The sequence below is a fragment of the Pseudonaja textilis genome, chromosome 11 (assembly GCF_049901715.1).
Source record: "Pseudonaja textilis isolate UNSWEBS1 chromosome 11, rPseTex1.2, whole genome shotgun sequence".
In the NCBI taxonomy this organism is placed as follows: Eukaryota; Metazoa; Chordata; class Lepidosauria; order Squamata; family Elapidae; genus Pseudonaja; species Pseudonaja textilis.
This window is the reverse complement of record NC_142000.1, coordinates 22,573,512-22,600,300: the sequence shown is the minus strand read 5'-3', so window position 1 is coordinate 22,600,300 and position 26,789 is coordinate 22,573,512. Positions and strand designations below refer to the sequence as shown.

Here is a 26,789-nt window from a genome sequence, read left to right as displayed (position 1 = left end):
ACTGACTACCTGCTCCATTTATAAGCTTTTTTTAAAAAAAAATTCATCCCGCTTTTATTATTTTTATAAATAACTCAAGGCAGTGAATATACTAATATTCCTTCCTCCTATATTCCCCACCACAACGACAACCTTGTGAGGTGGATGGGACTAAGAGACAGTGACTGGCCCAGCCAGCTTTAATGCCCAAATCAGGACTAGAACTCGCTGCCTCCTGGTGTCTAGTCTGGAGCCTTCACCAAATCGACTCTCTTTCCTTTTCCTGAGTGTGGATGAAGCTGGAGTGGCCAGGGTTTACCTTTCCCCAAAGATAACGGATTGCAACTGAGAGGTGGTGCCAATTGCGAGAGCTGGCCTTCAGGCCGCTTGGCAACCTAATTCTTTAAAAGTGAAATGCCCGGGAGGGTTGGAGAAGGGTTGCCTGGACATGTTTTCCAATTGCCTCACCAGGTGAGAAGACCTTCCACAATCCAGAGAGCGACAGAAGGGCTGTGACTGGGCAAAACTAATGGATAGGTACACACCAGATAATACAGGACAGAAGTTGCAACTGCAGCTGCTGGAGTCTATTGGACCGTATCAGGGTTTTTACAGTATCGGAGTCGCCTCTTTACTGAGGCATATTTCATTCCACGTTTAAAGGCATTAAGACCCAAAATGGCCCCTAATATTTAGCTAGAATTTAATATTAAAGCTGAGATGCTCTACCAACGTAGCTAACATGTGTGGCCTTAATTTTGAATTCGTTATTCCATTCGATCGAAACTCCCAATTCCCTTGGCATTTTTGCTTGGCACCGCAGACTGCCAATATCCATGTCAACAAACTAACTTGCCAGATCCTCTTGGGCAAACCTGCAGCCCTCCCTCTGTTCAAGGCTTCCTCCCCCAGCGCCTCTAGGGCAACCTCTCAAAATGCCCTTCTTCACCAGGCTCAGAGGAGAACCAATTAACCTTTTTTAGCATCCAGAAAGAGCAAAATAAAATTAAATGGGCTGCACTATTTTATGAGTCATAAAGACGCAAAATGAATGGTGTATTTTCTCACAAATTGAGAAATGGTCTTCAGAAAAAGCCCATTATATTTTCTAAATATCTATGAATGAAAGAGAGACGGGGGTGGGTGGGGGGAAATGTGTTAAATTACCAGGGCTTTTTGTGCCCCAGTCGTGTGGTGAACACTCCATTCCAGGCAATGTACTCAAAGCTTCTGGGTGACATCTGTCCTGTCCTCAATCTGGGTTCTGCTGTGGAAAGGAGAGTAAGACAGGAGAGAAACTAGCCACTGCCCATGCGCTGAGTGGAGCTGGGCATTCTGGCTGAGACTGTGACAGCGCTCTGAAACCAGCTGCCTTAAGTGGGTGCTCCCCCCCCCTCCTTCAGCCTCTTTTTGTAAAAACCAGTTCTTTGGAACAATGCTTGTGATCCAGTCTTCCTGGACTTTTTCTGAGCCTCTGTGGCATCTGCAAAACCTCTTGCTGGGGTGCAAAGAGGAAACACCCCCAATGCACGAAAAGAAACACTTTGCATCTTTCTCTTAGAAATAGTTGAGTCAGCAAAGTACTTTTGAAAAGGGGGCAGAAAGTCAGAGGAATCCCCTTCTTACCTGTTTTGAAATCATGGCTCTGCGCAACTATGTCATCAATTGTCCTTCCCAACTACTTCAAGCTACAGATTTCCTTTCATTCTGAATCGGGCCCTTCATCACCCTTTCTTTCTTTTTTGCAGAATATTCTCAATACCTCCAAGCTAAAGAATCAAATTTTCAGTTGCACCCTGCAATAAATAACCAGAAATGATTTTTGTTGGTTTGCTTGTTTGTCGTGAATGTCAGTAGCCTTATGGTATTTTCTGTTCTCTTCATAATTTTTCATTCTTGTAAAAGAAAGCATGATAAACAGGACAGTAGAATACATCTTTTTTTAAAAATTCTTGTTTAGCGTTTTGCTGGTTCTTTCAGTGCATTTTTGCATTCATGATTAACAAGAAACACAACTGCAACTCCGTGTATTTGTTTGATGAACCAACTTAAAGGCATATTTTTTTAATAAAATGACCCCCAAACTGCTGCACAAAGTCACAGTTTTTAGGTCTTTAGAAACTTGCATTTAAAATATGCCTTGGAGTACAAAGAAATTATAATTTTTAATTTAAAATATCAGAGACAAAAGATCAAACGATGGTTAAGAAACAGCACCCAATTCTCTTTGCAGCCACAGCAGAGGGTCCAAACTCTGCCTGGCTCCATTTTTAAGCACTACCATAAAATTGGGGCAAACAGCTGAAGACCCTTTTTGCCTTGGATGTTACCCTGGACTAATCGGCATAGCTTACACAATCCAGATGTGGACTCCACTGGTTAGGAGACAGTCCCAGATTTGCTATGGTAACTGATTCCACCTGGGACAACATTCCCCAACCAAGTGCTCACCAGATGTGTTGGCTTCAGACTCATAACTCACAGTCAGCAGGACCAAAACACGCTGGCATGCCGTGGTCCTCCAGGGCCCCCCTTCATTGAAAGCAGATGTTCCTTCTCTCCATAGGCTGCTCTGTGGAGAAGCCCTCGACTCATTTAGCCAACCTGGCTTTGGCCACTGAAGGTGAGCAGTGTGTGCTTGAGATGTCCTTTGCTGGGCAACTCAGGGCTGGTTTCACCCTCAGGGGCTCTGGCGAGAGTGTCCCCTCCACAGGAAGCTTTGGAAGGCAAGAATTGGCTGTTCACTCTTCTTGGCTCCCCTCTCATTAGAAGCAAAATATATCCACCTTCTTTGCTCACTGCATCTTCTCAGTGAGAAGACAAGGATTGTACAGTTGAATTTCGGTGAGGCTATGCAATCTTTTTCACTCCTTTGATTTTTGGAAAGCATGTTAGCTGCTGCCTTTGAGAAAGCCATGCCCAACTCATACCAATTTCAAAATATTTCCTTTCAGTTGGATAGTTTAAAAACACATGGGAAAACTAGGCATTTATTGTGATGTACCCTAATGAGAAATATAAAGACCGTGTTGAATAATTTTTGACATTTTTTCTATTTTAATGATTAGGTAGATATGGATTTTTATTGTTCTAAAGAAAATGTACACATAGATTTTGATAATATAGAATAGAATAAAATAGAATAGAATAAAATATTGGAATATAGAATGGAATGGAATGGAATGGAATAGAATAGAATAGAATAGAATAGAATAGAATAGAATAGAATAGAATAGAATAGAATAGAATAGAATAGAATTCTGGATTGGCCAAGTGTGATTGGACACACAAGGAATTTGTCTTTGGTGCAGAAGATCTCAGTGTTCATAAAAAGAAAAAAAATACATTCATCAAGAATCATAGGTACCACTTAATAGTAGTCAAAGGGTACAAATAAGGTACCACTTAATAGTAGTAAAAGGGTACAAATAAGCAGTCAAATCATACTAGAAAACATAAGTGATCAAAACAAATCAAATCATACTAGTATACAGTCAATATAAATCATAAGGATACAAGCAAGAAGGTTACAGTCATACAGCCATAAGTGGGAGGAAATGGGTGAAAGGAAGGATGAGAAGATGAATAGTAATAGTAGTGGAGACTTAGTAAATAGTTGGACAGTGTTGAGGGAATTATTTGTTTAGCAGAGTGATGGCATTTGGGAAAACCTCCCCTTGTATCGAATTGTTCTGCTGTGCAGTGCTCTGTAGTGTCATTTTGAGGGTAGGAGTTGAAACAGTTTATATCCAGGATGTGAGGGGTCTGTATTTTCACAGCTCTTTTTGACTTGTGCAGTATACAGGTCCTCAATTGAAGGCAGGTTGGTAACCAGTTTTTTCTGAAGTTCTAATTAACCGTTGAAATCTGTGTCTGTCTTGTTGGGTTGCAGAACCAAACCACACAGTTATAGAGGTGCAGGTGGCAGTTTGAGCTTTCTGAGTTGGCGCAGAAAGAACATTCTTTGTTGTGCTTTTTTGATGACATTTTTGATGTTAGGTATCCATGTTAGGTCTAGAGATATGATAGAACCTAGAAATTTGAAGGTCTCTAGTGCTGATACTGTGTTGTCTAGTATTGTAAGAGGTGGGAGCATGGGAGGGTTTATCCTAAAGTCTACCACCATTTATATGGTTTTGAGTGTGTTTAGTTCTAGATTGTTCTGGTTGCACTGGTTCCATGAGCCAATTAAGTTACAATTCCACTAATTTAACTATCAATTGATAGTGCCCTGAGTGTGATTCTCTAGGGGGCAAAGCAACAGTGTGCTACCTCTTTGTTACACATGAAAGTTAGCATTGCCTATCCAAGGATGGAATGAATGCCAGAAGAACTGATTTCTGTTTCCCAACACTGCATTACAAACTGGAAGATTGATCCTTTGGTAGAAATGCATCCTAATTCAGCATTATCTGTGTTCCTAAGAAAGAAAGATAGGAGTTTCTCCTACCCAATCTCAAAGGTGTCATGCAAATAAAATAAGAATTAAGAGTAGGGTAATAAATAATCCTGGTAATTTAGAAAAGAAGAAGCATGGTTGTTTCACTCAGGGAGTCTGCTCCCCCAGACCTTCAATCAGCCATCCATCTTCCCAGGCAGAGGGGAGCTGCAGGAACATAGCTACAAAAAGCCCCCCTCAAACACACACACACACACACATCTTAAGAAGGTTAGAGAAGAAAAGAACTCATTTTATCACTTGGCTTTACTGCTGCAGAAAATGGCTCCTGGTGTGCTGCACTCTTATGATAAATGCGTCCCCTCCAGATGGTTATTGCCCTTGTAAATCACAGGCCTGACAACAGTTAATAAGAAAGCTTTTGAAGTTTGGCTTGGTACAAACAAAGCTTCATATTAAAGAATCTACTAGTCCTCAAGGTTTGTACAATAATTACAGGCAAAACCTTTTTTTCAGTAGAAGTTTTAATTACTATAATTGCAGAAAGTGTGACATGTTAAAAAAAGATGAGGAGATAAACAATCCATCTGATTTCAGATGACCACCCAAAGTGTTTGCCTTGTGCCGCTAGAACCGAAACTGCCCCGCTGTGCTTGCTAGCTAGACAGCTTGAGCTGCTCCCAAGCTTAGCCAAGGCGGCTTCTGAAAGCAGGCATGCCCCTCGCCCGCAGAGCCTGGCATCCCTCCCGACTAGGGCAACATCCCCCATGAAGCCAGCTGTCCTAAAGGGACACTCCACATTCTGGATTTGTAGGAGCCACCTGTCTTTTCCTAGAGTCCTCACTGGGCGAAAAAGGGCCTGTCAGTGGCAAAGGCACATGCTCCGACTGGGGAAACACAATCTCCATTCAGAAATGGACGTCTGGCATGAGACTGTAATATTCTTGGGGGGTGAGGCCAGCCTGTGGCCTGTGTGCGCTCTTTGCTGGGGGCTCCCGAGTCTTCGCTGAGCGAAGGCTCAGGTTACTGGAGGCAGCTGTGGCCATTGCTGGGCCTTCTTGGAAAGAAGGGCACAGCAGCTGTTTTTGCTTGCTCCAGTGGGATCCATACCAACAACCCCCACTGCCCCACCCGCCTTCACCTCGGGAATTGGTCTCATTATGGGCCAGACAGGTTTAACCCACGGGGCTTCCTGGCAACGCTCTTACGACCCCTTGGAATCGCCTGCTTGTTAAGCGTGCACCCTGGATCACTCAGCCATGTCTGGGGCCAGGGGGCGGCTCACACAGTGTCCCAAATTTCCACTAATTTCCAGCCTGTGCCCAAAGCCCCCGTTTATTCTCTCCATGCTTACTCCAAAGCAATTCCATTTTCTGGGGTGGGGGTGGGGGTGGGGTGCCTTCAAAATCCCCTTTCCCTCGCCTTGGCTCACAGCTGAGGTGACCCACCAATGAAGTGTGCTTGGACAAATTAATGCACTTTCTCTGGGAAACACCCTCCCCATGCCATTAAAGTTTTCCATCAATAGCACTTAAGCCTCTCCCACCCGGTTGAAGGAGAGGGTGGATTTCTTTCTGGAAATGACTTGCGTAAATCGCCCTCCGGTGCCCAGCCCCAGGCGCCCTTCCGCAGCCTCGGGTTTCCCAGTTTGCCCTCCCCTTAAATCTGCTGCTCTGCTAGCCAATTAATTGATGAAGGCCTGGAGGGGAATCCCTGCTAGGAGCCCCCCCGGGGGGGGGGGGGCGAGGCCGGGGAGCCAACACCCTTTTCTGCTGTCCCAACAGGAGGCTGAACGGCGGCAATTGCCTCGTTAATGATGTCAAAGGTTTTAGGAAAGTGACTGTATTTCACTAACAATATACTTCTTCTTGATTACTGAGTAGTTAAAACGATTTTAAACCAAGGGAGAAAAATAAAGCAGTAATAAAATCAATAGAAGGTGCTTAAAACAGGCCTTCTATTAGGTAATAGCATTTAAAATACCCGTAGTTGGTAATGGCGCTTAAGACAGGCCCAGAAATCAATGCTCGAAATTACTTATTGAGCTCCTTAATTTGAGCCTTTCCATGGTTTCTAGGCGGATTGCTGGACGGAGCTTCCTCGGAGGCCCCGCGGCTCCTCCTGCTGGAAAGAAAAGAACGAAATCCAAAAAAGGAAACAAAGAAACATAAAGGAAAATAAAAGAAAACAATGGAATATAAAAGAAGACGCGATAGAGAGCATAAAATAAAATCAACGCTATTGCGCAATCCGCGAACGGCCACCGGCACATCAAGAAGCGGCTCTGCAGAAGCCGTCAAAGCGCCCCCGCCCGGCCGGATCCGGCACGACAGGCGTCCGTTCGGGGGCGCTCTTTCCGGCAGCCTCTTCTGCTCGAGGAGGAAGGGCGGAAGTTCTGCTGAAGCCGTCCGTCGCCCGGCCTCCGCCGGAAGCTCTCATGAAGCCCTCCCCGGACGTCGCCGTGACTCGGCCGCGGTGCACGCCGGGAGCCGCAGAGCCGGAGAGCCGGGAGGTAGAGGAGTTGACGCCGCCGCCGCCGCCGCCGCGATGCCGGAGCTGGCCGTGGAGCGCGTGGTGGTGCACCCGCTGGTGCTGCTGAGCGTGGTGGACCACTTCAACCGGTGAGGAGCCCCCAGCCAGCCCGCCCGCCCGCTCGCCCGCCCGCCCGGCCCTGGCCGGGCTGCTGAGTCACGGGCGCGGCCTGAGCCTCCTCCCCGCTTGTCTCGGCAGGATCGGAAAGGTGGGGAACCAGAAGCGCGTGGTGGGCGTCTTGCTGGGCTCGTGGCAGAAGAAGGTGCTGGACGTCTCCAACAGCTTCGCGGGTGAGTGCGCCCCCCGCCCCTGGCGCCCCCTGGCGCCGCCCCCGCTCACCCCCTGCCCTCCCGCCCCCCTCAGTGCCCTTCGACGAGGACGACAAGGACGACTCGGTTTGGTTCCTGGACCACGACTACCTGGAGAACATGTACGGGATGTTCAAGAAGGTCAACGGTGAGTCTCCCCTCCGCCCCCCGAACGGGCCCGGGTCCCCTTCCGAGGCCCCGGATGACCTCCCCGCCCCTCTCCCCCAGCTCGCGAGCGGATCGTCGGCTGGTACCACACCGGCCCGAAGCTGCACAAGAACGACATCGCCATCAACGAACTCATGAAGCGCTACTGCTCCAACTCGGTAAGGGGGGGGAGGGAGGGGGCTCAGCTGTCGGGGGGGGGGGGGAGACAGGCCTGATGAGGGTCTCCCACGCAGGTGCTGGTGATCATCGACGTGAAGCCCAAGGACCTCGGCCTGCCTACCGAAGGCTACATCTCTGTGGAAGAGGTCCACGACGTGAGTCTGGGCCTTCCTCGTGTCACCCGACCTCCCCACGGCCCCCTGCCCCAGGCCTCTGCCTCTGCCCAGAGGGCTGGCTCTTCCCTTCAGGAGCAGGCATGGGGCTCCCCCCCTGTGGGCTGGGTTCCGGACGGCTCCTGGTTTTTAAACACACCGCTTGCCCAGACTCACTTCCTGCCCAGAAGCAGATTCCTTGGCCGTGACAGTGCGCGTCTCCTCTTGTGCCCTAAAGGATGGAACCCCAACATCCAAGACTTTTGAGCATGTAACCAGTGAAATTGGAGCAGAGGAGGCTGAAGAAGTCGGTGTGGAGCACTTGTTGCGGTAAAAATTTGGGAGGTTGTAGCTTGTGCTTTGTATTCCCAGCCACATCAGAAGCCGGGCGAGGGGGGGGAATAAAAACCAAGTGCCAGGTGAGGTGGGTCCCTCTCTCCCTTGGGAAGCCTGGGTCAGCGGACGCCCTCTGGGTTGAGATAAGCCCCCTGGAGGGTGGCAGTGGCAGGACTTGACTCCTCCTCCCTCCTCTTCCAGCGACATTAAGGACACCACGGTGGGCACGCTTTCCCAGCGCATCACCAACCAGGTCCACGGTTTGAAGGGACTGAATTCCAAGCTCTTGGACATCAGGAGCTACTTAGAAAAAGTGGCAGTTGGCAAGCTTCCCATCAACCACCAGATCATCTACCAGCTCCAGGATGTCTTCAACCTGTTGCCAGATGTCAACCTGCAAGAGTTTGTTAAGGCCTTTTACCTGAAGACCAACGACCAGATGGTGGTGGTCTACCTGGCCTCTCTGATCCGTTCGGTGGTAGCGCTGCACAACCTCATCAACAACAAGATTGCCAACAGAGATGCCGAGAAGAAGGAGGGGCAGGAGAAGGAGGAGAGTAAGAAGGAGAGGAAAGATGACAAGGAAAAGGAAAAAGGCCAAGAGGCCAAGAAAGAAGAGAAGAAGGAGAAGAAGTAGTAATAGCAGCAGCCAGGTTTTCTATTTGTAAATTAAAGCATTCAATTGCACCAGGCTGTTCTGGCTGCAGGTTCTTCCCTGTCGGTATCTTGGGAGGGACCAAGAGCCAGATGAGTTCATGGCTGCTTGCAGAGGCTGCCGGACAGGCCAGAATGTGATACTCATGGGCCCTCCTCCTGCCTTCTGGGGAGGAGAAGCCTGGATCCTTTGGGGTCTGGGTGCCACAGTGGTCTCCTTGGGAGGTGGTGGGTGCCGAGCAGGTGGAGGGGGATCATCCCCCGAGGGCAGTTTGGAGAGGATTTGTCTTTAAGCCAGGGTCTAGCTGAATTCAAGCCTCCATTGTGGTGTTCGCATCTTCCTGCCTGACTCGCAGAGGTGCCCGGAGCATCCTCCCAGCTTTCTGTGCAGGCGGGAGCGCGGTCCCCTGCATTCCTGCTAGGAAGCGGAGGGTTCCCTGGTTGCTGCCATCCGGTCAGCTGAGCAGGGTGGCTCTGGTCTCTGCTTCCTTTGGGGGCAAACATGGGCAGGGAAGATGCTTTCTGGCTGCTTCTGTCTCCAGGAGCAGCAAGAGGCTCATTCTAAAAAAGCTGGAGCCCAGGTTTCGGTACTTGTGATTTGCACCACCAGGTGGCAACTCTTGCACAACCTGCTGTGGGAAGCAGGCACCATGGCACCGTTCACACTTCCTTATTTGGGAAGCTTGGAGGGGTCTTGCCAGGTCTTTCGTTCTGAGCAGAGCGCCTAGAAGTTGTGCTTTTCTCTGCATTCCCTTCTTCCAGCTACATCAAAAACAAGCAGAACTGAAGCTGCCAGGAAAGCAAGACGGTTCCTCAGAGAACGTCAGGGCCGCTGTCGAGGTGTGCTCAGCAGATGAGAAGGCCCCAAATAAATACATAACTTGCTAAGCTCTAAACGTTGATTAACGGACCCTGGCGGTCGCATTCACAAGAGCGCCATATTTTGGCCTAAGGATGATGTCCTGGTTCCATACAGGTTTGTTGGTTTTAGTTTTGAACTGTTGCAGTTTGTAAACTTAGCTTGTTCTAAATTTCGGCTTTGTGGTAACGTGAACAAAGCAATAAATGCTGGTGTTGGCCACTCCCGCTATCTGAGTATACTCAAAGCAAAGCATGGGAGCCCCCTTAAAAGAGCATCCCATTTGGGGCCAGTTTTTCCTACTCTGCCATTGCGTGATCCGGTCCCAGCCTGTTGCTGTCCTGCCAATCCTGACTTGGACAAAAGACCTGAAACTGGGGGTCCACCTTTTCATGTCTTCCCTGGAGAACGGGCTGTGTTTCTGGCCAATCACTAAGAGGGACCAATCCAGGTTGGTGCTGGCAATTCAGACCAAGCCCCGCCTCCATGTGGGGGCAGGCGAGAAGGCCGCAGCCCTGTACAAAGAGGCGGCGGGGGGGGTCCACTTCCCTGGGTCTTGCTGAGCTTGAGGTGTTCCTGGGGCTTCCCTGCTCAACTGGCTGTAGCTGCGAGAGTGGAAACTCCGTTGCCTTTAGAGGAAGGGCAGCCGCCAGATTGGCTCAGCCCAAGAATTTCCTCCCCCCCACGGGAGGGATGGCAAGTGGCACGCAGTCGAAGGAGCCCGGTGCCTGCCCTTTTGCCCAATGACATGGCACAGGGGCAGGGAAGATGGCCGCATCACCATGGGCACTTTGAAGTTGGCGGGAAGCAGAAGCCTGTTCACCCGCCAGCCCTCCTCCCTCCGTTCCCCCGGCCGCCTTTGCAGAACCCCTTGGCTTTAGGCCAAGCAAAACCTGGCCGCACCTGGAGCCAAGGATGGGAGAAGGGCCCTTTGTGCCAGGCCAGGCCCCCCGCCCCCCTCAGAGCGCATACAGGCCTCCCCTCGGCCCCTCTCTCTCTCCCTACGGCTCCTGGTCCTCCTGCCCACCACCCAGGCAGCTTCACCAGGCCCATGGCGCTCTCCCTAGGTGCCTGCCTTGGCACAGGGCCCCCGCCAAAGCATTTGCCGGGTAAGGGAGAACCTCCCCCCCCCCGCTTCCCGCCAGAGGAAACAAGTTGAGCTTTGGCACTTGGGCCGATGCCATTCAGCCAGATGAGAGGCGGCTCACCCTATGAACAAGTAGAGCGCTGCGCCGGCCCAAGAGGCAGGGAGCTCCCGTGAGCACAGGCCCCCTTCCTTTTCACCTGGAAATGAGCCCCCTCCCCACCTGGAGCACAGAGACGCCTGAGCAGCTGCAGATAGTTTATTGCACAAGAGGCGGCATCACTGAGGCAGATGGTGCAGTACAAAACTACTGAGGATCCCATCCAAAGCTATTGCAATTCTTGGTGTCCAGAGACATTTATATACACATTTATATATTCACATATATATGTTTTTATACACATTCATATACACACCCTCTGTGGAGGCCAAGGGCCGCTCCAAGAGCATTAAGATGCACAAGCCCGCCCTTCCTGGGACCGGAGTGGCCCCTGCTGGGTAACCCTCTAGCTTTCCAGCCACAAGCTCAGGCTGGGGCCATCGGAATCCAGACATTCGCACGCAGATCAGCCACAAGGAAGGCCGTCGACTGTCCCTGGTGCTGCCTGCCTTTGGGGACAGGCAAGCCAGGATGCTTCCCGGGGCCTGCTGTGGCCAGGCTCCAGGCCTGCCTCTTGCCTGGGCTCTCCAGAGACAACAAGAGCTGGACTGCAAAGGAGCCAAGGTTGCCGGGCCCCATCTGGAAACGGGGAGGGTTGCCCTGAGCCGCATCTTCCCATGCCAAGCTGGAGCGCAGCCACTGGCAGGAGCTCAGCGGCCGAGAGGGAAGGCCTCGGGGCCAGCCTGGCGGGAGCTTGGGCATGCTGTCTGGGGCGGGGTGGGGACGGGGACGACTCAAGTGCTCTGGGGGTGAGGAAAGGCCCTGGCCGGAGCAGCTGGACCCAAGGTGGGGAGAGGTGGGCCTGCACGAGACCCAAAGTGCCCATGATAGAGGCTGGGATGCCAGGGAAGTGCGATGTGGGGGGGCGGGGGGGGCGGCTCTGGGATCCGAGCCTTGCAGGAGGGGGGCCTTCCTCTACAGGGGTCCCCGAGACAATCCCTCCGTGCTGTGCGGCCCAGGATTCCGTCCTTCCTGGCAGGCAGGATGGCTCTTCTCGGGCTCCTTCCAGGCTCCCCTCACTCCTGCCCGAATCCCTCCGTCTCCTCGATGGCATAAAGCAGCTTCTCCTTCAGCTGCTCGTAGCTCTTGTAGGGAGGCAGATCCAGCCGGTTGAAGCTGAGGGAGGGAAGGGCCCGTTAGCAGGAGCAGCTCGGCTCCCTTTCGGGGGGTGGGGGGGTGGGGTGGTGGGGTGGGGGTCCTGCCACACTGACTCACCAGGTGTGGCTTCGGGGCAGCCAGGTCTCTTTGCCCACTTTGTCAATGCAGAACTTCTGGGGTCCGTTGCTGCCTGATGGAGAGGAGCAGTGGAGGAAAAGGACGCCTGGCCTCCCCAAGGGGCCCCGCCTCCCCCGCCCGTTCCGTGGGAGGCAGGCAGACTTACCAATGAGCTCCGTGAATCCTCCGACAGGCAGGCGGCAGGTCCCGGTCACAAACTGGAGGAGCCGGACTCGCTTCTCGTTGTCCATCTCCTTGACCACCTGCGGCCACCAGATGGGAGGGGTGACGGGAGGCCTCTTGACCAGTCCCGGGAATACGAACTCTCTCTCTCTCTCACACACACACACACACACACACACAGAGACAGAGGGTGCAGGGCTGAGGGGCTGCAGAGCCTCTGGGTCTCTCTGGCTGCTCACCTGCCAGAACCACTGGATCGGCTTGCTGCTCTTGGTGTAATGCCTGTAGATGGTGTTCTTCTGCCAGTCGCTCAGGTCGATTTCCTGCATGCCGCACAGCATCAGCTGGGGAGGAAACGGCGAGAGATCCGGCTGTGTCAGCCTGAGCCGAGCGCTCCCAGCAGGCCGGCTGAGCTGCCGAAGGAGACGGCAACTCCTCGCTGACGGAGGAGGCCCAGGACGCCTGAATCCAAGGTGTTTCCACAGGTGCCTTTGCCCAGGAATTCAACCAGACCGCCTGCATGGGCCTCCTTGCGTGGCACGTCGGCTCTGCCCGCCTGGCCTTGGGGAAGACCGGCCCTCCCTCCAAGGGAAGCGTGGAAGGCCCCCCTCATCCGCAGCAGATTGAGCTCCTCTGACTGACGGGCTTGGAGCTGCGTTTCAAGCGCCAGGCAGACTCCAGGAAAGCCAGCCACCCCCTCTCAGCCCCAGGGGGAAGGCAATGACAGACGCCTGCTGGGAGGCCTGCCAAGAAAACCTCAGGACCGCTCCACGAAGCTTCCGGGAGCCAAAACCTGGAGCCCCCAAACCCAAACCAATCCTGACTGCCGATCGGTGGCCTCCCTCCCTCAGCCAGGCGAGGAAAGAGCTGGAGGCCCCACGTGGTCCCGACCTGCTCACCTCCAGCTCCTTCTCGTCAAAGTAGCGCAGCCACTCCAGAGGGGCCACCTCGTTGAAGCCGTCCAGGAAGGCCTTGGTCTGCTCCTCCACACCCCGGGTGAACCGCCAGTCCGTCAGCAGCCTGCCAGGAGGGAGCTGCACTCGGCCAAACTCTCTGGCCCGGCTGCTTTGCCCTGCGCGTGTCCCAAGCGACTCCCGACCCCCCCCACCCCGCTCGGGTGGGGCCCCCACCACCCTGAAGGAGTACGCGGCCAAAGCGCCCAGGCCCCCTTCCTGCCTGGAAGGCCGGCGGCTCGACTCACATGATGTACTCCTCCTTGTTCTCCTCAGTGACCCGGAGGTTCTCCCCTCCCTCCTTCAGCTCGTGGGTGGTCACCTTGCCCAGGATCTCCATGTCCTGGATGAAGTAGAGCTCCAGGGCGCACTCCTCCAGGCTGTTCTCCCTGCAAGCACCAGCGGGCTTGGACTGGGGGCTCCGCAAGGCACGAAGGCGCCCAGGGCCATCCGCCCTTCCCAGGCCCTTCCCCTGGGAGGCTTTAAAAAGCTGGACCCCAACTAGCCACAGCTAGAAATCCACCCCCTTTACCCCCCCCGCCTCCCTCCCTCCCAAAGAGTGGTCCTGCTCCCCTGGGGGGGCCGCTCGAGGGGCCTGGGGAGAACTGACTTGATCCAGGTGATGGAGTTGTAGAATTCGGGATCGATGGACTCCAGATCCTTGAGGGTGGGGCGCTTGTTCAGCATCCGCTTGTAGAAGGGCAGCGTGAAGCCCGTGTCGATAAACTTGCCGTGGTAGAGTGCCTGCAAAGAAAGGAGACCCCTCAAAGCCTCACTCCTGTCCCCAAGACCCTGAATGGCGCTCTGGCATCTCTGGGGCGCTGAGCGACAGCCCCGGGGGCTCCCTCGCCGCGACACAGAAGCGTCGGCATCAGTTGAGCCCACAAAAACCTCCCTCTTTTATCAGATTGGTGCCAGCAGATTCTGCCTCCGTTGGCAGCTCTAGACTCGGGCGGCTTCCCCGCTCCAACACGACCAAGGTGGGGGCCCCTTTCGCTTCAACTGGGCAAAGAGGTTGCCCCGGGAGGGGGCCAGCCAGGCTGCTGCCCACCCCACTGACCCACCTTTGCCCAAAGCATTGAAGCCGGGCGGATGCCAGGACTTTAGTCCCGGCCAGCCGGGCAGCCTCGTTCCCCCGCCCCCCAGGACCGGGAGGGAGGGAGGGACTGGCTCACCATGGCGATGAAGCGGCCAATGAAGCGGAAGTAGGTGAGGTGGTCAGGGTTGATGGAGGAGGCAGGGTTGATCTGCAGGCAGTAGTTGTTCTTGCCGGCGTACTCGAAGAGGCAGTACATGGGGTTCAGCACCTCGTGGGAGAGGAGGAAGAACCACTCGCTGGGGGGAGAGGAACGGCCGGTGAAGCTCCTTCCCCCACCCGGCAGCCCCTCCCCACCTCTCCCCCGCAGCCCTGGCTGCCTCGCTTGGTGCAGAGCCCCGGCATCCCGTCCGTGGTTCTACCCTGTGGTAGAACAGCACCAGGTCACCTACCATAGGGTAAAACCACTGGCGGGACACCGGGAAACTTGTCAGGTGCCCCAGCAGGGAGGGCTGGGCGGGGGGGGGGGCCGCATGGCAGCAGGCAGAGGTCCGTGGCAGCCCGGCTCCTTCCGCACCTTCCAGCACGACTGCATTAAGTCTCCGGGGGTTAGACCAGCAGCCCCGCCCCACCCCCACCGTGCCCTGGCCACTCACCGGGCAATGCCCCCGTAGTCCAGGCCCTCCTCTCCACGCATGATGATGTACAGCCGGCGCCGCAGGTCGTAGGGCTTCATGTTCATGATCTGGAAAGAGGAGCCACCAAGAGGGTCGGAGGGGGCTGGGGGTGGACAGGGGGCCTCCCCCGCCCCCCCAAAAAGGCTGAGCCTCACCTGCTGGAAGGAGTCCTCGAAGAGCGTCTGCCGCGAGACGCTGATCTTGACGTGGCTGGGGAGGGCGTTGGACTGCGAGGGAGGGAGGGAGGGAGGGCGGTGAGGACCCTGCTGGCTGCCCTGCCAGCCCCCTCCCCGGCCGACCCTCCCCCAGGGACTCACGTGGCAAAGGAAGCGGAACTGGTGAAACTTCCAGCGAAAGCTCCGGTCATAAGCGCCAGGGGAGCCGCCCTGCTTGCTCCTAAGAGGGAGGACGGAGGTGAAGGGGCCCCGAGCACTGCACCAGCTCCAGCTCCAGGGAGCCCCCCCCCCCCACTTCGCTAGGCCATGGGGAGCCGCAGAGTTCGCAAGGCAGGGGGAACGTACCCAGACTCGAACCCGGGTCGGGGGTCCTTGAAGGTGGTGGTGCGGGTGTTGTGGTCCACGAAATACCGCACCCGCTCGCTCGTGTACTTCATCTCCCAGCCAGGGGGCAGTGCCGGCTCCTGGATCATCCTGGCCACGGGAGGGAAGGGGGCCCAGCTGGTGATGGGCCGCCTTCCCTTCCTCCCCCCCTGATGGCCCCTCCAGGAGCAGGCCGGACCTGGGGCAGAAGCACCCAGCCCGGCTCCCCAGCCAGCGGAGCCAGAGGGCTACCCACCCCTGTGTGCGAGGGTCTTCCCATTGGGTGGTGCGGGTGTTGTGGTTCACGTAGTACACTCGCCCGTTGTCCTGCCGCTTCTCTGCAAGGGAAGGCGCGATGGGGAGGCACTTCTGGCCAACCGGGCAGGAGCCCCCTGGGAAGCCCCACCAGGAGGGAAGCCGGCCCCAAAGGGCTCCAGGCACTGCTCTGCGCCCCCGTCAGCCTGGGCTGGCCAGTCCAAGGCCTGGTGCAGAGCCCAAACCTGCGTAAGACGGGCCCCGAAGGACTGGACAGGCCCAGGGAGGGGCGCTCCATTGCTCAGTCCCCGGCTCAGAGAAAGGCGGGGGGGGCAGCTAAGGTCAAGCGGAGAGGCCCTTCCCATCCGGGCCGGGGCTCCCTTCCCCAGAGCGGGTGCTGGGCCCTCAGGCCGAGGAGCCAGGCCGGGCGTCTTGCTGAGGGGCTGTTGTGGCAGAGCTCTGAAGGTCCTGCCATCCGGCTCTGCCCCAGCCCCCCTCCCCACCCCACGCTGACACACACCCCGCCCCCCCAAAAGCCTTCCAGCCTTGCAGGGCAGAGGAGAAAAGCATTACTGACCACCCAGCTGTATTTGGCACAACTCCGGGGAGTGTACAGAACGCTGCCTCCCCATCCTCCCTAGCCTCCTGTGAGGTGCGCTAGGCTGCCCAAGGGAGGACTCTCACTGGGAGCTTCTGGACTCTGGTCCAGCTCCAAGCCAGCGCTCACTAGGCTTCACTACCACAGGACGGTGTGGGTCACTCCGGAGCAGGTGGGCTCCTGACCCCCTAGCTTGCCAGGGCCACACAGCTGCCCCAAAGAGGCCGTTTCAACCCCCTCCCAGCCACCAGGTTCCCGGGCAGCTGGGCTCCTCAGAGACAGAGTTTCCCCCTCCCCACCTTGCCCCACACGGCTGAGCGCAGGAACTCCAAGAGAGGCCCCTCCTAGCAGGAGACAAGGAAGTAGGCAGGATTTGAATCCAGAGCCCGGAGCTGGCTGCCAGGGAGTTCGGAGTACTTACCCCAGCCAGAAGGAAGCGGGCCCAAGGGGTCATTGTCCGCAGCCGTGCCGGAGGACTGGAAGGAGCAAAGCCAGGGCCCGGCGGGTCAGGCTCAGAGGCAGCTGCCGGTGGCTCCTCTCGCACCCCTGGCGCTGCCCGCTGGGCCCACTTGGCCCGAGGAGGGAGCTGCGCGGCATCTGGCGTGTGCCTGCTCAGGGCAGCAGTGGGAGCGCCTCTGGCCCGGGCTGGCTGAGGCCAGGAGCCCCACCGCAGCCGCACGGCCAGCCTCCTCCAAGCCCGGGCAAGAGGGAAAAATACTGCAGGCCTTTCCAATGAAATCATTCCCACAAGCCCGCCACGCCCAGAGCTTCCTGGCTCGGCCGGCCGCCCACCGCCGCCCCCTCGCACGGGGCCGCGAAAGGAACTCGGCCTGAGAGGGCACATTCATGCCACCCAGACAGGCGTCGCCCCTGCCCCCCACCCGCCCAGGCCGGTACAAAGCACCTTTATGCGTCTGCGGGCAAAGGGGCCGGCCGGGAGGTGCAACCGGCTGCCAGCAGCCGCTGCTTGTTTAGAGAGCCCCCAGCCCCCTCCCCCTCCCAGCGGGGTCTCCGGAGTGGGCCGGCCGGGAGGCTGAAAGGGAAGCCATTGTGCCCCCAGGTGCGCAGGGCTCAGTCCCACCTGGGGGAGTCCTAGGCTGGACTGCAAAGCTGTTGCACACAGCAGCTTGTGCGGGACTTTGCTACACACACACACACACACACACACACACACACACACACACACGGCAGGGGCCTGATCCTGCCCCCGACTGTGCTGCCCATGAAGGGGAGAGAAGGTGCCTCTTCTGAGCATCCCTTTCTTTTTTTCTTCCCTTCCTTTCCTTCTCCTTCTTTCGTTCCCTTCTCTTCCCTTTCCCTTCCTTCCCTTTTTCTTCTCCTTCTTTCCTTCCTCTTTTCCTTCTCCTTCTGTCCTTCTCTTCCCTTTCTTTTCCTTCTCCTTTCCTTCTCTTCCCTTTCTTTTCCTTCTTCTTTCCTTCCCTTTTCTTCCCTTTCCTTTCCTTCTTCTTTCCTTCCCTTTTCTTCCCTTTCCTTTCCTTCTCCCTTTCCTTCCCTTTTTCTTCTCCTTCTTTCCTTCCCTTTCTTTTCCTTCTCCTTCTCTCCTTCTCTTCCCTTTCTTTTCCTTCTCCTTCTCTCCTTCTCTTCCCTTTCTTTTCCTTCTCCTTCTCTCCTTCTCTTCCCTTTCTTTTCCTTCTTCTTTCCTTCCCTTTTCTTCCCTTTCTTTTTCTTCTCCTTCTTTCCTTCCCTTCCCTTTCCTTTCCTTCTCCTTCTTTCCTTTCCTTTTTTCCTTCTCCTTCTTTCCTTCCCTTCTCTTCCCTTTCCTTTCCTTCTCCTTCTTTCCTTCCCTTTCTTTTTCTTCTCCTTCTGTCCTTCTCTTCCCTTTCTTTTCCTTCTCCTTTCTTTTCCTTCTCCTTCTTTCCTTCCCTTCCCTTCCCTTTCCCTTCTTTGCTTTCCTGCCCACCTACTGCCCGCCCTGAGTTGCTGCCCCTGCTTCTGCCTGAGGAAGATTCAGTGAAGCCAGGAGGATCCCAGGATCCAGGAATGCTCGGGGAGGGTCACAAGAGGGATCTGCCTGAACTGGGGGGCCAGCCAGACTTCCTTTGGACCTGGAGTTGGTTCTGGGCAGGGTCTTTTGCCTCTGAGAGAAAGGGGGGGGGCTTGGTGTGTGTGTGTGTGTGTGTGTGAAGGCCCCTACCTGGTAGAGGAACCTCTGGCTGAACTGCTGCATGGCGCCTTGGAGCTGGTTGCGCTGGCTCTGCCACTGCTCGTAGGTGCGCACGTATTCAGCAGTGGGGCGTTGCCACGTGGTGGTGCGTGTGTTGTGGTCCACAAAGTAATACCTGCCACGGGGGTCCACACGTTTCTCCCAGCTGCACATAAAAGGAGCCCCTCACCAGGTTAACTTGGCTTCCCTCGGGGTCCCCCGTGTCGCTGGGTGCTCAGCACCTCCGGGTTGCTGGCCAGGGCCAGGGGGGTGTTTGGATGGGGGGGGGCGGGGGCTGGGGGCCAGCTTGCCTGGAGCCGGAATCCCTGGGGGCTTTGGGTGAGCCCTGCAACTCGCAGTACCTACCCTGGCGGCAGGGGGCGCTCCCAGGTGGTGCTCTTGGTGTTGTGGTCCACATAGTAGACCCTCCCGTTAGGCAGCTCCCGCTGCTCCCAACTGTGGGCAAGGAGGCAGAGGAGGGAGTGAAGGGAGCCGCAGGGGCTGTTCCCAGAGAGCCCGGTTCCTCCCCTCCGGCCGAAGTCCAGGAGCTCCTCCGCGCGGGGCACCTGCCAGCCACAGCCACTGGCCAAGCGCAGCCACCCAGACACGCTTTGCTGGGAGCAGAACGGCCACGTGGAGCCACGCTCGCCATCCAAGCAAGAGGCCCGGCCTTGCGCAAGGAGCTGCGGCCTGGGCTCTGCTTGTGGCAGGCAGCATAAGGCGTCTTTGTGTGCACAGGAGGCAGGGGAAGGGTGAGTGGGTGCACGCCCTGCCTCCGCGAGAGTGGCTGGCTGTCCCCAGGCCAGGCGTGCTGCTGATAGGAAGCAGATGCTGGACTGGAGGGCAGCCACTAAGTCCGCTGCGGGGGGGACACTTCTGGATGGGGTCCCCAGGAAGCGGCTCCTCTGCAGAGCCCAGCTCCGGCCCTTGGAAGCCGTCCGCCCCCAATGGGGCTGGGCAAAGGGGAGAAGAAGGGAGGGCAAGCGCCAATCGGGGTGTGAAGCCACTGGGGGAAGGGGTGCAGGGCTTGGAGACAGGCATCTTGCCCCCCCCCCCCACACACGCAGACAGTCTCTCACCGCAGGCGAGGCCGGGGGTGAAAGAGCTGCTGAGAGGCTGGGATTTTTCCAGCAGCTGCTGAGCCGAGCACAACAGGGCTCACACAGCTACACAAGGAGGCACTGAGTACCTGGCGGTGACACACCCACCCCGGAGACCCCGTCCTTGGAGCGCTTCCATCGGAACATGCGGGAGGCCTCTGGGCTTGGCGGAGGAAGGAGGCCAGAGCCGTGCGCCAGGCTGCCGGCCTCTCCTGCCAGGCCTGCCCCAAAGCTGCCCCACCTCTCATCTGCTGGACACACCCACGGACGGTCCCTCCCTTGGGGCTCCCAGGCAGAGGACCCCTTGCGCCCCACCCCCACCCCCGTACCCGGCTGGCAGAGTCTCCAGCGCCTGGACTGCTGCCTGGGAGGCCTGGACACCTGGGCCTGCCTCCTCGGCCTCTGCGGGGGGCTGAGCCCTGCTGGGCTGGGGGGGCACCTCCGGGGCCCCAGCCGGCTCCTCCTCGGCCTCGGCTGCAGGGCTCTCGGACTCTCCGTTCCCTGCAAAGACAGAGCCCCTCCCTTGGCTCAACAGCGCCTTCCCTACCGTGGCACCGATGCCCCAGGCGCCCCCAGGAGCCCCAGCCAGAGGGCAACGTCAGGAGCCCCCCCCCGAGTGCAACTGTCAACTTAGGGGCTGCTGGTCAGGCCTCTCCCTCTGCCCAGGCCAACCTGCCGTGCCCTGGCTGTCCTCCTGGCCTCTGCCCAGCTGCGGAGACTGGATCTTCAGGCTTGGTCTCTGCTCCAGGGGGGTCACATTCTGCCTGGGGGCTTCCGCTGCCGACCCGGGGACTCTGGGGAGGAAAGAAAGGGAAGATCACCACTGGCAGCGCCCGCCCCCGCCCCACGCCCACACCTCCAGGTGGTGGGGCTGCCCCTGCACCGGGGATTTAGTCCCCCTGGCTCCTGGGCCAGAGGCCTCCGTGTCCCTCTGGGGGGCCTGACGGGGCTCCTTTTGGGAGCCCCAAGGTTTAGCAGCCCCAGGAAATGCTTGGCGCAGAGGCCACCGTGCTCCTGCTGGGCCCCAGCATCCCAGGGGCCTGGGGGGCCCAGCGGTTTGGAATGAAGAGGAGGGCTGGGCGCCCCTGGCTGAGGGCTGAAGGGAAAGGTCGGGAAAGCGGCTCTCCCGCCCTCGCCCGGGCCAGCCTGTCCCTGCTCGGCACCCCCATTGCAAGGGCCACTCAACGCTCCAGGCCGGAGCCAGGGAGGGGCCTCTCTTGGGGAACTCCAATTCCCAGAATCCTCAGCCAGGCGGGCTGCAGAAAGATGGGCTGCCCCCTCCCCTCAGGCGCTCGCAGAACCGTGTTATAAGACTGATGCCAAAGATGAATTAACACAGTCAACCCACTGACTCACCTGATAGGAGGGGCACGATCCCACATACCCAAAATGCCCTGGGCCTAACACCAGGCTGGGCACAGGGGAGAGGAGAGGACCCTGCAGAAAACCAGCCCACCAACAAGGGCAGGAGGCTCCCCTGGCATGCTGTGCCCCCCTCCCCTCCGTGGCTGCTTCCAAGGGACGACGGATTGGCAGAGGGCTGGGGGTAGCCTTCCTGACTTGGCCCCGCCTTTTAATGGCTCGTGGAAGTGAACCAGGGCAGTGCTTATAAGGCAGCGCTTAACTTGGGAGCCGGGCAGCAACAGCCACAGGCCAGGGGAGGAAGCCAGGCCCTCGGTTTCCCCACCCAAATGCCCGTAGGAGGCCCAGGAAGCAAACGGGCAGAGCAACCAAGGAGACTGGGGTGGGGGGTGGCAAAGGAGCCCAGTCAGCCAGTGGGGCAGGGGCTGCGGCTCCCCTCCCTGACTCCTCACTCAGGAAAGGTGCAGCGAATGGGGGGATCGCCCCCCCCCATCCCGAGAGGGTGGGTTTGAGGAGGGGCAGCTCCTGAGTCGGCACGCCAGGGAGTATTTGCTGCCGCCAAGGGACCCACGGGGAGCCTGGTGAGGGCCCCTGAAAAGGCCCCACAGGCCCACCTCAGCCAGAAGGGCAGGGCAGGGCGGCTCTCCTCCCGCTGCAGCCCAGGGAGCCTTCGGGCATCTGCCCCCCTCCGGAGCCTTACCTGGACCAGCCACCAAGACAGGTTGTGCTGGGGGCCTGGGGCCTGTTCTCCGAGGATGCAGCTGGGCCCCCGGACTCCCTCCTGGCTCCCTGCGGTCCTAGAAGAGCAAGAAGCTGGGAAACGCACAGAGCCAAGCCTGGGCAGCATCCCCAGCCCCCCCCCCCCCCCCGGACGGAGGGCTTGCGGGAGAAGGCCGGCCTGGAGAAACGGTGCAGGATTTCTGTGGGGCAGCTCCTGGGTGGGTGCTTTCCGGCAGGCCTCGGAGCCCCTTCCCAGAAGGCGCCAGCCCCAGCCCCCGACCAGAGGGTGCAGCGTGGGGGGTTCCTGCAGGCTCCCCAGGGAGCATCCCCGGCTACTGCAGAGGCAGGCGGGGGCGGGGAGGGGCACCCGTTGGGGGCAGCTGCTGCTTGCTCACCTTCGTCTGCTGCGACAACGCCATTAGTCAGGCTGCCCGCCTCAATGCCAGGCCCATCCAGGAAGACGGTCAGCTCACCGCCCGAGAGGAGGCCGCCTTTGTTCTCGGCCTGCAGGTTCAGGGTCATCGGCTTGGTCTCCACTGCGAGGGCGAAAGCCACGGCCCATCAGCGCCCACAAGGCCCCAGCTCCGCTCTCTTCCTCTTCACCCCCACAGCCCGCAGGGGCCACGGCCTTCCCTCCTGGGGCCAGCAGGAGCCCAACTCCAGCCTCAAGGCAGCCTGCAGAGACCCTCCACCCCTGGCCCGGTTTCCAGAAGGGACCCGCCCAGCAGCGCCCCCGGTCTCCTTTCATGCTGGGGAGATGCCCCATAGTGACCCTCCCGTCTGCTCTGCCCCACCTCCACAGTCCAGTTCCCCACTGCTGCTCCACCCCAGGTCCTCTTTGCCTCCCCATAGATGAGAGCCCCCTCCCAGCAGAGGGTTCAGCTCATCCTTCAAAAGCCCCCTTGTGGGCCCCCATCAGGCCAGACCCCCTTCAGTTGCCCCCGGGGGCTTCCCCAGAGAGGGGTGCAAGGGCAGGCCAGCCTTGAGTCGGGCAGCAGAGCTTCCCTTGGCTGGGACTCCCACGGGAGGTCGGGGGGGCAGGAGCCACAGCGGGGGGAAAGCATGCCAGTCGCTCCCCAAGCCCCCCTCCCCCAAGCCCTGCCCAGGCCCGGAGGAGGAGCTGGGATGGGCGGAGGGAGTGGAACCGACTCCAGAAAAGAGGAACTGGGCTTGGGGACAATGCCCCTTACACGGGAAGGAGATTCGGCCTGGGGAGGAAGGAGAAGAGCCTGAATTTTGAACTGGGGGGGGGGGGAGAGGTTCAGTGTTTGAAAAGGGTACATAAAAGCACCTCAGAACTGCAACTAATGACAAACGAGTGCATTAAAATTGCCAGAAAAGAAAAAACAATAATTTTAGAACCATCATTTCTGAATTGCAAAACAGCATTTTCTCTTTTTCAAACAGCGCTCAGATTCTCTTCTGGAACATTGTTTTCAGTCCTGATTCTATACTTTAAGATCTGGAAACCCAGAGACGCTGCGTGGAAAAAGCTGGAAATAACGGGCTGCACGAGTTCGAGAAGCAGCAGCCGACCGGCTCTGTGTGTGCGGGAAGGGAAAGGCGCCCACCGCACCCAGTGTCTCCTGAGGTGCAGGCTGGGGGAGGGCTGCCCCCATGCCGAGCAGCCGTCTGCCGGGCTGGTGTCTGCGGAGAGAAGGCAGCCTTTGCTCGGGGGCCTCCCTCCCCCCCCCTCCCCCCCTCCCTGCATGCAGCAGCAGCAGCAGCAAAAGCGGTGGGGGGGGGGCTGAGTGGGGGCTCCCAAAATATCCCTGAATGCAAACGGTGAAGCGGGACAGGGAGGACTCTGTTTGGGCTCTTCACCCACAGGGCTGACTGCTTTTCCTTTAACCCCCCCGCCCCCATACACACCCACCCACCGCTCCAGGTACAACCACAACCAGGAAATCAACTCCCCTCCCGCCCCCAGTTTGGCCCAGGGCCTCCTCCCAGCCCAGCCCTAAGACACCACTGGGGCTGCGCTCATCAGGCCAGGCAGGAAAGGGAGACCCCTCCCCCTAAGGTTGGAGAGCAAAGAGGCCCTTGCAAGGAGGTGCTGGAGGGGGCCTGGGTGTGTTCAGACCCCCACCCACCCACCCCCGCTCAAGCTGCAGAGGGTTGCCTGTCCATCCATCAGTCTACCCAGCCCCCCCAGCAGCCCTGAGAGGCCCTCAAGGAGCAGCAGGGGCGGAGGGAGAGCTGCTCAGGGAGGAAGGGCGGTTGGCAGGGCTCAGCTGACCCCAGGAAGGTCTCCCCCAGTAGGGTGGAAGGCAGCTCCTGTGGGGCTCTGTTGCCTCAGAGCCTGGCCAGCTTGGTCCCAGCTTAAGGAAGGAGGGCCTAGCCAGGAGGGTCAGTCCACCCACAGGCCCGCTCTTCCCATCGAGGGGCTTCCCAGCCCCCCGGCTGCCCCATTCCTGGGCTAAGCCGGGGAGACGCCCTTGGGGGATGCAGGGGATGGAGCAGCCGGGCCTCCCCGTCACCCAGCACCCCTCCCATTCTGGCCTGCCACAGCTGGGGCAGTGTCGCCCCGGGGCCCAGCTCCAGCCTTCAAAGCCTTTCCCTGCAGCCAAAGGCAGGCCACTGCCGTCACGGAATTGTTTCCACTTGTTCCCCCAAACGGCCTTTCCCCTTATGAAAGGAGCACTGTACCCACGGAGGAGGATGGCTCAGGTGAGCCAGCAGATGGGGAAAGGGGAGGCTCGCCCCACGATTGCCCCAGCCACTAAGTGTGCCCCAGGCAGGGTGGGCCCCCAGTGCTTCCTGGGTCAACCTGACGCCCCCGCCCCAAGGGGTAGAGATCGGCAGGCCAAACTGGAGCCCCCATGCCCCGCTTCCTTTCAGCCCGGCCCCCCTCAGCAAGCAGCTTCCTCTGCCGGAGAGCCGGGGGGTGAGGAGCTGCGCTGAACAGACGGAGGGCTGTGCTGCCCCTGAATGGAGACCTTCTTCATGCCCCGTGGCTGCCCAGGGCCACCCCGGTCCCTGCCAAGCGGGGCAGCAGATGGCCAGCAGCCAGAGGAGGGATGGCCTTCATCTTGGCAGCTGCTGCCGCTGCCATCGCCCCACCGCGGGCCTAGAAGGCCGCCCGGCTGCTCACAAGGCGGCCTTGTTCCTCTCCCGGCTGGGCGTTTCTGCTGCCAGGAGGCCCAGCGAGGCCAGGGCTCAGTGGAGCAGAGAGGTACCTTTCCCCTGGCTCTGCTTCGGCACGCTGGAGAGGCTGACGGACGCCACTCCCAGCAGCTCATTGCGCAGGGTGTGGCAGCTCCAGAGCTTCAGATCCAGGCGGCTTTGAGAAGTGACGTTCCTGGGAGAGAGGAGGACGGGGTGTGGAGCCCTGGGACTAGCTGACCCGCCAACCATTCCGAAAGAGGGGGGAACCAGGCAGACCCGAGAGCAGCAGGCGGGAGCACCCAGCCTTCCGCCCTGAAGAGCAGGCCAACCCGGAGGCAGCTGCGGCAGAGCAATCTGCACCCAGTCCTCCCGCAGATCTGCCTGCCACAGCCCCCAGCCCTCGGCTTCCATGGAGCAGGATGTACGGCCGAGGGAACAAGGCTGTCCCCTCCCCCAACTGCTCAGGGCCCCGGTCCTTACAGCACCAGGCTCTCATTCCAGAGCAGCTCGGAGCTCCCGGTCTGCCTGCCCGTTTTCTTGGCCTCGCTGGCGAGTCCGTCTGCTACGACCTCCACGAAGGAGGTGATGCGAGGTTGGCGGCCCTGGGCCTTGGGCTTGGCTGAAACAACTGTGGGAGGAAGAAGGGACAGGCTGACGCTCACCCTCATCCCGGCCTCTGCTCCCAGCCGTCCACCAGGCCACTCTGCACACAGCAGCACCCGCCCTTTATCTGCCTGGCAGGGTCCGGGGCCAAAAGGGCACCACCGGCTTCCCTTTCAATTGACTGAAAGCATTTAGCCAAAGCCTCCCAGGTGCAAAGCAACCGTTGCCTCCATGGGCCACAACGCCCAACTGAGGGAGCTCAGCACCCCCCAGGCCCGTCTCAGGTGGAGCCAGGGGGGGCGCCAGGGCAGCGCCAGGGCCGGCCAGAAGCGGCTGGGCTTTGGGAGCCCCCTACTGGCCCTCAGGAGACATGGCAGGCAGCTGGCGGGCCTGAAGGGGCCACCTAGGCAGGCCCTTCCTTCCACGGGCTGGGAGGGGCGAGGGGGCCGGTTGGGTCTCCCCCAACTATGCTGCATCTGCACCAGGCTGAGCTCCTGGTTCCAAAGGCCACGGAGTGACAGAGGTTTTCAAGGTCACTAAACGGGAAGAATAAACGCCAGGCAGGGAGCTTTCAAGAAATGGGGAGCCTGTGAGGGAAGGGACAGAGCCCAGGAAGGCCTAAGCTGGGCCACCCGAGGCGCAGGGGACGCTCCGAGGAAACGTCTCCCGGCAACAGAAGCCGGGACAGCGGCGGGACCGTCCAGGAGGGCCCCCCACCACCAACCCCCGCTCTTAGCAGGGCTGCCAGGGCAGAGGCAGAGCTCCGGTCGGCCCGCTGAGGGGATGCCGCCAGGCGAAAACCCGGCAGCATTTCCCCTTTACGGCGGGAGGAGGAGGAGGAGGAAGGCGGCCCCGATGACACCCGGGCAGGCAAACGCGGTTGCTGGCGACGGAGCTGGGCCGGGCAGGAGGGCAGCCTTACGGCGGAGCGGGACCCACCTTTCACGGTGAGCGGAGATTTCTCCCCAGCAAGCCCCTCCGAGGCCATCGCATCATCAGCCCTGCAAGGCGACAGCGCGGCGCTTCAGCTCCCGGCCGGCCGGCCGCAGAGCCTCCCCCACCGCAAAGAGGCCGGCCGGGCGCCCGAGCTTCACCCCGCTGAGGGGCTCCCCTGAGCTCGGCGGCCCCCGCGGGATGAGCCCGGAGCTGGGATCCGCCGCAACGCGGGGAAAAGGGCGGCCCAGAGGCGGCGGCGGCGGCGGTGGCCCCGGGCGCTCCGCTTGGCTCGGTTTGCGGCTCGGCCGCGCGGGGCTCCGGGGGGCGGCGGCAGCGGAGCGAAACAGGCCCCGCCTGGCTCTGCCGGGGCGAAGTCCGTCGGGGAGCGGGGCGAAGTCCGTCGGGGAGCGGGCCGAGGGGCAAGGCTCGCCTCCCGGCCACGGCCGCCCTCAACCCACCTGCGGAGCGACGCGGCCGCTGCGACCTCCGGGCCCCGCGGGGCTTCTGGCTGCGGCTGCCGGCGCGGCTCCCGAGCGCTTCCGCCTCTGGA

At 58.9% G+C, this 26,789-nt stretch overlaps 2 protein-coding genes across 9 annotated transcripts; one reads left to right on the top strand and one right to left on the bottom strand.

Annotated features, from left to right (window-relative positions):
• The first annotated feature begins 6,855 nt into the window (after positions 1–6,855).
• Positions 6,856–8,720, top strand: PSMD7 (proteasome 26S subunit, non-ATPase 7). The gene is made up of 7 exons (XM_087940353.1): positions 6,856–6,999; positions 7,109–7,200; positions 7,274–7,366; positions 7,447–7,544; positions 7,620–7,700; positions 7,936–8,027; positions 8,235–8,720. Exons 1-7 carry the CDS (start codon positions 6,926–6,928, stop codon positions 8,668–8,670), a joined length of 966 nt encoding a protein of 321 aa, XP_087796479.1. The 5' UTR covers positions 6,856–6,925; the 3' UTR covers positions 8,671–8,720.
• Positions 8,721–10,873: 2,153 nt separating this feature from the next.
• Positions 10,874–26,786, bottom strand: WWP2 (WW domain containing E3 ubiquitin protein ligase 2). Of its 8 annotated transcripts, none has more exons than XM_026719859.2 (24): positions 26,698–26,786; positions 26,243–26,304; positions 25,181–25,328; positions 24,772–24,893; positions 21,988–22,128; positions 21,573–21,669; positions 20,183–20,304; positions 19,840–20,011; positions 18,777–18,866; positions 18,402–18,576; positions 16,668–16,722; positions 15,650–15,731; positions 15,376–15,504; positions 15,172–15,250; positions 15,010–15,081; positions 14,834–14,922; positions 14,317–14,476; positions 13,752–13,885; positions 13,390–13,530; positions 13,088–13,208; positions 12,428–12,532; positions 12,172–12,268; positions 12,006–12,078; positions 10,874–11,906 (listed from the first exon to the last, which is right to left on the bottom strand). In XM_026719859.2, the coding sequence occupies exons 2-24, from the start codon at positions 26,289–26,291 to the stop codon at positions 11,807–11,809; spliced, it is 2,553 nt and encodes an 850-aa protein (XP_026575644.2). In that variant the 5' UTR covers positions 26,292–26,304; positions 26,698–26,786; the 3' UTR covers positions 10,874–11,806. The 8 variants fall into 8 exon arrangements, with proteins under 8 accessions (XP_026575644.2, XP_087796468.1, XP_026575646.2 ...); XM_087940342.1 differs by having other exon boundaries at positions 12,006–12,074; XM_026719861.2 differs by having other exon boundaries at positions 18,402–18,546.
• Between the last annotated feature and the right edge of the window lie 3 nt (positions 26,787–26,789).

Excerpts from the sequence above, each read along its gene's own strand:
- PSMD7 (XM_087940353.1), top strand. The coding sequence starts at position 6,926 with ATGCCGGAGCTGGCCGTGGAGCGCGTGGTGGTGCACCCGCTGGTGCTG. Across the intron at positions 7,367-7,446 it reads GATGTTCAAGAAGGTCAACG|CTCGCGAGCGGATCGTCGGC; the intron begins GTGAGTCTCCCC and ends CCTCTCCCCCAG. Across the intron at positions 8,028-8,234 it reads GGTGTGGAGCACTTGTTGCG|CGACATTAAGGACACCACGG; the intron begins GTAAAAATTTGG and ends CTCCTCTTCCAG.
- WWP2 (XM_026719859.2), bottom strand. The coding sequence starts at position 26,291 with ATGGCCTCGGAGGGGCTTGCTGGGGAGAAATCTCCGCTCACCGTGAAA. Across the intron at positions 20,305-21,572 it reads TGTCTTGGTGGCTGGTCCAG|AGTCCCCGGGTCGGCAGCGG; the intron begins GTAAGGCTCCGG and ends TTTCCTCCCCAG. Across the intron at positions 16,723-18,401 it reads GCCAGAGGTTCCTCTACCAG|TCCTCCGGCACGGCTGCGGA; the intron begins GTAGGGGCCTTC and ends TGCTCCTTCCAG.